Genomic DNA, 9,486 nt, shown 5'->3' with positions numbered 1-9,486 from the left:
TAAAATTTCTACGCGTTAAATAATGCTTAGTTCTTCTGATTTCGGTTTCAACGAGAAAGTAAGGTCCTAGGAAAATCTGCTGATAATTGTAACACAAATCATTCGATTAGTCTCATTCTTAGTCTCTGACAACCGACAGTGATAGTATCCCCATTTTGTTGAATTTCATTTTGTATCGCGAATTCTGGAAATATATAGGAAAGATTCTCAAAGTTCGTCACGATATTATCATTTTATTTCTTTATTCATAATTACCAGAAATTACGAATTATCAAGAATGTAATACACGTCTTGTACAGGGATACATACCTTCATGTAACGTGAATGGAAATTTATTTATATGATTTATACGTAACAATCTATTTACAGATATGAGATACACATATTATGAGAATCTTGCATACAAAATGGAAAAGTAATCCTATAGTATTCTTACGTACAACGACCTTTCTTCGTTCTAAACGAGCGATATACATTTATAGTACTGATTCTAAAATGTAGACATATTTAATACATTACACAAAAGTTATAATATATAGATAGACATAATACATCATCAGGAATGAACGAAAGCAATAGAATACCACAAGGAATGAAGTATGACCACCGAACAATGAATAAAAAGATAACTAATCGTTTCGCTGATTTATATATTATTTCGTTATATAGCGGTTAGCATCAACTAAGGACTGCAGTTACTTTGTAATCGCATTTATAATACTTCTCTTAGCAAACTAGATATAATGAACATTTATAATCAAAAATTATAATTTTTGATTGCATAGATTTTAGTCAACAAAATTTTGTACTGCATTCATTTTTTATTACATATCAATGAAATCTAGCACTTTAATAGATATTTAACTGGAACATACGTTTGTTACACTTTTACATATAATTATTTTTATTCGTATTCGATAGATAAAGAAACAGATAATCATCAGAATGTTTCTTTCCTTAGCACACTGCAATTCCATAATTAGAATTATTTGAATGACTTCTGATGAATATCGTCTAGGAAATTGATAGGACAAATCGAAATAGATTTGCAAAGATAAAAAAATTATATGCGTTATACTTCCTGTCGACTATTACTAAGCGCGATAAGTCCTTTCTTTTTAATAGCTTCTGCCACAGCTCTCTCTAAAAAGTTTTCTTGTTGATAATTGTCGTCTACTTTGTCCAAGTCCCAGTCATTATAGTCTTCCATGTTGCTTGAATTATTCAGCCTTATCGAGTCTGCAGATGTAGTGGCGATAGAATTTCCGAAATTCCCGAAATTTCCGCTGTAAAAACCATTGGATTGAGAAACAAGCTCTACCGATCGAACTAAGCCATGACTACGAATTGCCATTAATACTGCGGTATCTTCCATGTCGTTTCCCCTGATCGCTTGAAATCTAGATTCTTGTAGGGGATAAGAAGAGGATGTTCCCATAACATAATTCTCCAACGATTTGTTCATAATATTATCCAAAAATGCTGCTGTCAATTGACACATCTGCCATTTTATTAATTTTTCTCTGGTGTGTCTTTCTGCTTCGTCATATTCAATATTCTCTGAATCTTGTATCGTGTCTTCCTTCTCATCCCAATTTTTCGTCTGCAATTATATTTTAATTAATTAATTATCTAATAAAGTAACTCCGAGAAAAGAAGAGACGAATGGTGAATGTGCATTTATAGATTAACAACAATAATCTTATTGATTGTATTCTATTAATTATTTCAATTACGCGATTTAATTACCTCTTCCCAGACAGTCTCCTTGAGTTTAATAAATCCTGTACACTGTCGTTTCGGTGGAGCAGGACTTTCATGTTCATCAACATCAGATTCCTCGACATCTGATAGATAATTAAGAATTTCGTCGTCAAAATTAGTAGCGCTTTCGGCCCCCTTCAACATTTCTCTAGGAACATTAAATGCCTATTAAAAATTGGAGATTAATTCTTAAATTGTATTAACATCGGAAATTGTGTTCGTTTTTCCTATTTGAACAATCACAAAACAGAAAAACTGAACGGCAATCGACGCTGATTGTCAGAATACGTACAAAGCGTACCGCACACACAATCAAACAGCAAGAATCACTTTTGACAGCTTCAACATGGCTACTTCGCTTTTTGATGTAACATGGAACAGAAAAATGTGCGCATCGTTTAGAAATTTCGTAAGATGTTGAGACACGACTCTGATAAAATAAAAAGAGAAGCACCACTTTGAAACTACACAAGAATCGTACGTGTGAAAAATTTCTTTTAATTCAAATGTAGATTTGGACCGATGTCCGTCTCTACTGCGGTTGTATGTTGTATATGTACATACTATATGTATTTCAAAATGGCGTAAACATGTGTTCACAGTGTTCGCGAGAACTGTGACGTCCATTCTGTCAAGCGTGATTGTTTTTCAAATATTTCAAACGAATTCCCTTCGATATATTCGATCATTAGTTTCACTGGTATGGCAGTCTGTGGCGAATACATTCGCAGTCAATTTCCAACGATAGACGATGATTTGTATCAATACGTGGAAGGTATGTACCGATTAACCTAACCTGAAAATTGTACAATTCCTGCATATTATTCAAGTTCGATACATTGTATAAAATCTTTTGTCGCGTAAAGGTATCCTAGACAGCTCTAAAGATGATTTCGAGGACGCCGACGAAGTATACGAGGCAATCGGAGAAGTGTTACACGAAGTCGCGGAGAAACCAGAGAATGAGGTTAGGTCTGTAAACGTGTTCACATTTGTCACTTTTTCTATGTTTACGACGATTATATCCTGACTGCAGTGATATTTATGTACTTATAGCAAACCAAATTACTTTAGCACATCGAAGGATATGTAAAGATTCGGCTAGCATTATATTTTATTTGGAATCTGAACAAACTATTGTTTGATATTTTCTTTTTGAAACATTCTACAGTATTAAATAGTAGTATTAATTACATTTGCTTAAAGTTCCATGGGATGGCTGTGTCATACAAATGCTACTAAATTTACCATCATTAATGTTTGAATGTATTCGATATTAAACTCTGCTCTATCTTTGTATGATTTCGTTCCTAGCAATCTCGAATCTAGAATTTTCTTATATGCAGGCAAATATGCGTCAAGTTATTGGAAATGTTAAAAGGTGGTTCGAATGACGAAAACGTTGAGAAAAGGAAGAATGGGGTAAACAAAGTACTAAATGCGCCTGTTCATTTAGGCACTATGGCTGCTACTTTAGAGGCTCAAGTAGAACAAATTAAAAGTATATGGGTCACCACTAGAGACGATGCTATGGTGAGTTTATTAGTACTGTTGTTGTTAAACGAATAATAGCAATATATTGGTATCTTTTTGTTAATCTTTAGAAAGTAGATGCAAAAAAGTTGGAAAAGGCAGAAGCAAAATTACAACAGAAACAAGAAAAGCGTGTCAACGAGTCAGCTGGGCGTGTTAATAATGTGTTGCCAGGTATTGAATCGGCGAGTGCCAGTCAAATGACAAGTAAAAAGGATAGTCGTATGGAGACCAAGGGTGGTGTAAATAAAACTCAAGACATAAGGATAGAAAATTTCGATGTAGCGTATGGGGACAGAATTTTATTACAAGGAGCTGATTTAACTCTAGCATTTGGTAGACGTTATGGTCTTATCGGTAGAAATGGTCTTGGCAAAACTACTTTATTGAGAATGATATCTAGGTACTAAACTATACATTTCTCTATCGTAGAAAAAGCTCCAATTAAATATAACATCGCTCTTTGATTTTATTTGTAGCAAACAGTTGAGAATACCATCTCATATACGAGTGTTGCATGTAGAACAGGAAGTTGCCGGCGACGATACATCCGCGTTGAATTCTGTATTACAATGCGATTATGAACGAAGTACGTTGCTCAGCAAGGAAGCAGAGTTGCAGGTAGCAATAGAAAAAGATGGTGGAAAGACAGGGGACGCATTAGGTGAAGAATTAGCTAGAGTATACGAAGCGATGCAATTGGCTGAAGTGGATAAAGCCCCTGCTCGAGCGAGCGCTATTTTATCGGGTCTTGGGTTTTCTGTTGAAAGACAATTATGGCCAACCAAAGCTTTCTCTGGTGGCTGGAGGATGAGACTTGCCCTTGCGAGGGCACTGTTCTCTAGACCAGACCTTTTATTGCTTGACGAGCCCACGAACATGCTTGACATCAAAGCGATTCTTTGGTTGGAAAAGTATCTACAATCGTGGCCGACTACGTTACTGGTTGTTTCGCACGATCGAAACTTCTTGGACACGGTATATAAACTTACTAAACAAATATTATTTTTTCTTTCTATTGAAAGTAGAATAGAATCGAATAAAATAGGCGACATAACGTATTTTATGTTAGGTACCAACTGATATACTGTACCTACGGGGACAGAAAATAGAAGCTTATCGAGGCAATTACGAACAATTTTCGAAGACCAAAGGAGAACGTGAGAGAAATCAGCAAAGAGAATACGAAGCACAGCAAGCTAAAAGAGCACACGTGCAAGAGTTCATCGATCGATTTCGATACAATGCCAACCGTGCTTCTAGTGTACAGAGTAAGATAAAGATGCTGGAGAAATTGTAAGTTAAACATCATTCAATAATATGTGGTTTAGTAGAAAACTTTTAGACGAAAATGAATTAACATCATATTACACTTATTGATAGACCGGAATTGAAGCCAATGGAGAAAGAAGGAGAAGTGACACTTCGGTTCCCAGATGTTGAACCACTAAGTCCTCCGATATTACAACTCAACGAAGTATCCTTCAGTTATACGGGAGGAAGCGATAATATGATATTTACCGGTGTAAACCTTACGGCTAGTTTGCAGTCCCGTATCTGTATCGTAGGAGAGAATGGTGCAGGTAAAACAACAATTTTGAAAATAATAACAGGTACTTTAAGTCCAACCAGAGGCACGGTGCACGTTCATCGAAATTTAAAGTTTGGATACTTCAGCCAACACCATGTTGACCAACTCGATATGCGGGTTTGTCCAGTTGAATTATTGCAAAATAATTTTCCAGGTATGAATCAGTTTCGCATAGGAATTATGCCATTGTTAGATACTGTAAATTATCACTTTGTTGTTTTATGTCACAGGGAAACCTATCGAAGAGTATAGAAGAATGTTGGGAAGCTTCGGAATTACTGGTAACTTAGCTTTACAAAATATTAATTCTTTGTCTGGTGGGCAAAAGTCGAGAGTTGCATTCGCGTTAATGTGCGCGGCCATGCCAAATTTCTTAGTCCTCGATGAACCCACGAATCATCTTGATATCGAGTCGATCGAAGCCTTGGGCAAAGCACTGAATACTTGCCAAGTAAAATTTTTCCTCCAATTTTATTTTTACTTTACATGGGAGCATTTACTAAAATAAATAAACCTGATAATGTAACTGTAATAATTTCAGGCCGGCGTGATACTAGTCTCGCACGATGAAAGATTAATCCGCATGGTGTGCACTGAACTTTGGGTATGTGGAGAAGGTTCTGTGAAATGTATTGAAGGCGGTTTCGACGAGTATCGTAAGATTATTGAAAGAGAACTCGAACTTTAAATATCGTTTAAAATTTAATCGCTTCATCATTCTTTCGGGTCAAGTTACCGATATAAATATGTTTGTTGAATTAAATAAATACAAGGGAGGAGGAACGTTCGTTAAAAGATGTTTCTTATTCTGCAGCAGTGCATACTTCAAGTTGTTTATCGATGTAGGTATTTATCGACAACCGTGAAAACGATATATTGCGTAATATATATTTCACTGTCATCAATAAAATACTACGAGATAGACTGAGTTTGGATTCACAACAAGTAGGATTAGGAAAGTATCACATTGTTTCACTGCCAGATACAATAACTACATCTAAAAAGTTCTGATATTTAATATTGTACATTAGTAAATAATAAAAGGTCGTTGTTATAAATAAAAGTATATAATATTCTATGTTTTTCTTATAAAAACCGTTAGAAGTTTACATTGATAAATATACATAATCAGTTAGCATATTATTATTGCAATTCTTCATTGCTCTCAGAAATACCATACAACTGTTTCGTACAGTTTTTATATGAATGTACACAACTTTAAACATCGTTACGATGTTACAATTTAATGCAGTCTTATACCACAACAATAATACTTACGAAAAAAAACTAAAAACATTTCTTTCTCGGTAAGACAAAACTTTTAACGCGTATAATTATGATTAATATAATTATTTTATTTCCGTCTCTTTTCCATCTAATTGCTTCTATTTAGACTTGCATATCGTTGTAGAAACGTTCCAAATGTTATTAAAACTATCGTGTAATGCAATAATTAAAATAAATTGCTCGAAAATATTTGATGTGCCAGAGAAGTCTCATTATATTGCCACAGTTAACCCCCGGATGATGTGTTTAATGGTACCATTGTATTAGAGATAGAAGACGCTTGTTGAGGAGGTGCAGGAGCTTGCTGTTTTGCAGCTGTAATTTGCAAACATATTTTACTACCTTCTTTTTACAATTTAGAAACATTATTGTATACATGTAGCTACATTTAGCAATTGTTATCTGTATTATACTTGTGCATCAAATATGTAAGCAATTAATACTAGAAGGTTTAGAAGTTAGCTTAGTGTCAGTAATCACCAATGTGATGCATACTAATCAAAACCATGTTTATTAAGTGTATGGAATGTGTAAAATACCATGTTATATGTGCTTTTTCTGTATACTACATTTTCATTGTCCAATGTAAATATAATCTCTGATGTCAGAACTTACAGACAACGTGAAAAGTTATATTCGTCATGCACTACATTCATCATGCATGATGTAGTATTAATGGTGACTCATTTGGTGTTAAAGAATACAAGATGGGGAATGAGTAAGTTATGTCTTATATCTTAAGGAATGCACGTGTATGCAGGAGATTTTTATGCAAATTTTACCCTCGGACGACGGATCATTTTAACAATTGGAAGAATAATTGACAACGATTCCATTAATTTTCAGCTTTTTTCACTAATTTTGTAAAACATTTTTGAAGATATAAACAGCTGTTTGTTTCATCCAATTTTTATAGACGGAAGAATTAGCAAACAAATTAAAAGTACTCGGGGTCAAAATGATGCGGCAACCACAGACCGAGGATTAAATGTTACAGAAACAATTCATAAGTATGTCGTCTAATGATAAAATTTAAAAATGTAGGCGACTGATATTCAAATTTGTTATCCTCACCATTTCTGCTACTGTAGACTTTTGGTAATCCTTTGAACGGCTCCGGTGGTGGAAAACTTGCGATACTATGAAACATTTCTGCAAATCGTACTTCTAGATCTAAAGTACCCATAGTTTGGCCATTGCGCATAGAAGAACTTCTTGTAGGAGGCGTTGGTGGTGGTGGTGGTGGTGGAGCAAGCCTTTGATGAACAGCAGGTCTGTGTGGAAGCGGGGGAGGAGGTGGCGGTATGCAAGGAGCACTGACTGTTACTCTAGATGGTGGTGGAGGTGCGACCCTTGTAGCTGCACTAATCGAGCTACTTGTTCTGGAAGTAGGAGGAGACGGAGGTTTCGCTACTGGAGGTCTGAGAATTCGATTCGTTGGCCTTGATTGACTTTCATTTAAACAATCTTGCGATTGATGCAAAGATGGCGGCGTTGGTGTGAGCACAGGTGGTGATCTAAGCAACCGCATACTTTGTGCTCTCGACACGCTTGCTCCTGTCGTCAAGTTTAACTTTTTTGGGGGAGGAGATGGTTTGTGCATTGTACCGGATGGCGTTGAAGGTGGCTTGGGTGCAAGGATAGGTTTTCCAAATCCTTTGGATACTTCTGTATTGGCATTTGAAGAATCCGTAACACTTTGACCCTGATTTAAATTGGATTTCTGAAATACGAATCACTAATACCTCAAAGTGTACTTATAGGTTCTATTTGGTATAATTTCTAGTACTCGTACCTGTCCAAATACTTGTGGTTTTTGAGTAGCTGGTGGTGGAACTGGAGGTGGACCACGTTTTATGCTCTGCATTGCCGATTGATTAAAATTTGAATTATTGGCGTTGCTTCTATCCTTTTCACCTGAAATTGGTCTAGCTCCTATGGGCTTTAGTTTTGGCATACCACTAGAGAATAATCCACCCAATCCCGTAGGTCCTCCATTATTTGAATTACTAATACTACCACTTATCGTGTTAGAATTATTAGCCTCCCTATTATTCAAATTTCGTGGTTCATTTTTTACTTTACCTAGCAATAAAGAATAATTAATATAAATGTAATTACAAACAGAATATGTATCCAAAACATATAGTAGCAATGTACCGCTGATCGCAGGTCCACTTTTATCTACGGTTACAGTTTTCTTTAAAGCTTTCCCAGCTCTGATCGATTGAAGTAGCAAATTTCTATCTTGGTCACCAGGACTGGAGCTAGATGCAACGAGTGCAGGAGGCGGAGGAGGCGGTGGTGCAGGCATCCTTCAAATTTTTACAAAAATATTTGGTATTCCTGGTGAAACGTATAAATCGATCGATTAATTTGAACACACGATGCGGTTTTTGCAGGCTCGACTTAAGTTATAGTTGATAAACGACATGATAACAACTGAAGAACATATTAAAAGATAAGATTAGATCTACAGACGAAACGGTAGAATTAGGTTAGCATAGAAATAATTTCTATGTTCAACCGGACGTTTTACGTCAGTATTTAAATACTTTTTTTTATCAAAGTGAATATTTCGAGGAGAAAATGCATGAATAATTTGAATTGCTTACCTAGAATTGACAATAGAATCCTCCTTCAACGACAGCACAATCTTCGAAACTACCGCACAGTCAGTGTCAGCCTTTAATTCAGTGTGAACGAACGGAATCCACGGCCACGACATTCCAAAATTTTCCACAACTCGGACGCATTTAAATATATCGATACATTGTACGAACGCAAGTCAATGTGAACTCGATGTGCAAACGAATCATCGAGTTTGAGCACATACCGATAATTCTTACCCGTTTGTTTACAGCATCGACGAGTAAGACTCGATCGAACTGTATACGTCGAATGCACCTGAATTTAATACACACAGAGACACGGCGCACAGTTTTCACAGTATATATGTACCGCAGTACGTATGTATCACACCTGGGTCTGGAAGATGAAATAAGAACGGCATATTTCTCGTCTAGCTATCTTGTGATTGGTCGTAAAAAATAATTGTGCAGCGTCGCGCTTTCCGTTAAAGAAGTCCATTTTGAATTCTACCAACAGCGCTTCTAAATTCTAATTCATAAAATTTTCAATTTATATTATCATTTTTTTAATAATATTCCAAGGTTCTCTTATCTCTAGCACATATAAAACGACAGATCTATCGTTCCTAGTTATTCATGTATTTTTTATTCATATATTTTATATTCATAATTTTCGATAATGACAAAAAACGTAATTACTGCTCTCTTGATTTAGGAAAT

At 35.6% G+C, this 9,486-nt stretch overlaps 3 protein-coding genes across 9 annotated transcripts; 1 reads left to right on the top strand and 2 right to left on the bottom strand.

Moving 5' to 3' along the window:
* Positions 1-213: 213 nt before the first annotated feature.
* On the bottom strand, positions 214-2,391 carry LOC144472288 (uncharacterized). Of its 3 annotated transcripts, none has more exons than XM_078185237.1 (4): positions 2,329-2,391; positions 2,057-2,122; positions 1,750-1,929; positions 214-1,603 (listed from the first exon to the last, which is right to left on the bottom strand). In XM_078185237.1, the coding sequence occupies exons 1-4, from the start codon at positions 2,389-2,391 to the stop codon at positions 1,073-1,075; spliced, it is 840 nt and encodes a 279-aa protein (XP_078041363.1). In that variant the 3' UTR covers positions 214-1,072. The 3 variants fall into 3 exon arrangements, with proteins under 3 accessions (XP_078041363.1, XP_078041365.1, XP_078041364.1); XM_078185239.1 differs by lacking the exon at positions 2,329-2,391 and adding an exon at positions 2,219-2,322 and having other exon boundaries at positions 1,750-1,912; XM_078185238.1 differs by lacking the exon at positions 2,329-2,391 and having other exon boundaries at positions 1,750-1,912; positions 2,057-2,322.
* Positions 2,392-2,401: 10 nt separating this feature from the next.
* LOC144472286 (ATP-binding cassette sub-family F member 3) lies at positions 2,402-5,733 on the top strand. 3 transcript variants are annotated; one of them, XM_078185233.1, is made up of 9 exons: positions 2,402-2,539; positions 2,631-2,731; positions 3,111-3,297; positions 3,369-3,700; positions 3,777-4,275; positions 4,370-4,593; positions 4,681-5,042; positions 5,119-5,339; positions 5,430-5,733. In XM_078185233.1, exons 2-9 carry the CDS (start codon positions 2,652-2,654, stop codon positions 5,574-5,576), a joined length of 2,052 nt encoding a protein of 683 aa, XP_078041359.1. In that variant the 5' UTR covers positions 2,402-2,539; positions 2,631-2,651; the 3' UTR covers positions 5,577-5,733. The 3 variants fall into 3 exon arrangements, with proteins under 3 accessions (XP_078041359.1, XP_078041357.1, XP_078041358.1); XM_078185231.1 differs by having other exon boundaries at positions 2,408-2,539; positions 3,094-3,297; XM_078185232.1 differs by having other exon boundaries at positions 2,408-2,539; positions 2,631-2,736.
* Positions 5,734-5,880: 147 nt separating this feature from the next.
* LOC144472287 (uncharacterized) lies at positions 5,881-9,135 on the bottom strand. Of its 3 annotated transcripts, none has more exons than XM_078185236.1 (5): positions 8,791-9,135; positions 8,336-8,521; positions 7,971-8,260; positions 7,250-7,898; positions 5,881-6,490 (listed from the first exon to the last, which is right to left on the bottom strand). In XM_078185236.1, the coding sequence occupies exons 2-5, from the start codon at positions 8,487-8,489 to the stop codon at positions 6,402-6,404; spliced, it is 1,182 nt and encodes a 393-aa protein (XP_078041362.1). In that variant the 5' UTR covers positions 8,490-8,521; positions 8,791-9,135; the 3' UTR covers positions 5,881-6,401. The 3 variants fall into 3 exon arrangements, with proteins under 3 accessions (XP_078041362.1, XP_078041360.1, XP_078041361.1); XM_078185234.1 differs by having other exon boundaries at positions 8,336-8,490; XM_078185235.1 differs by having other exon boundaries at positions 7,250-7,880; positions 8,336-8,490.
* Between the last annotated feature and the right edge of the window lie 351 nt (positions 9,136-9,486).

The sequence above is a fragment of the Augochlora pura genome, chromosome 7 (genome assembly GCF_028453695.1).
Source record: "Augochlora pura isolate Apur16 chromosome 7, APUR_v2.2.1, whole genome shotgun sequence".
NCBI lineage: Eukaryota > Metazoa > Arthropoda > Insecta > Hymenoptera > Halictidae > Augochlora > Augochlora pura.
The sequence above is the reverse complement of the archived record's forward strand: the minus strand, read 5'-3'. Positions and strand labels throughout refer to the sequence as shown.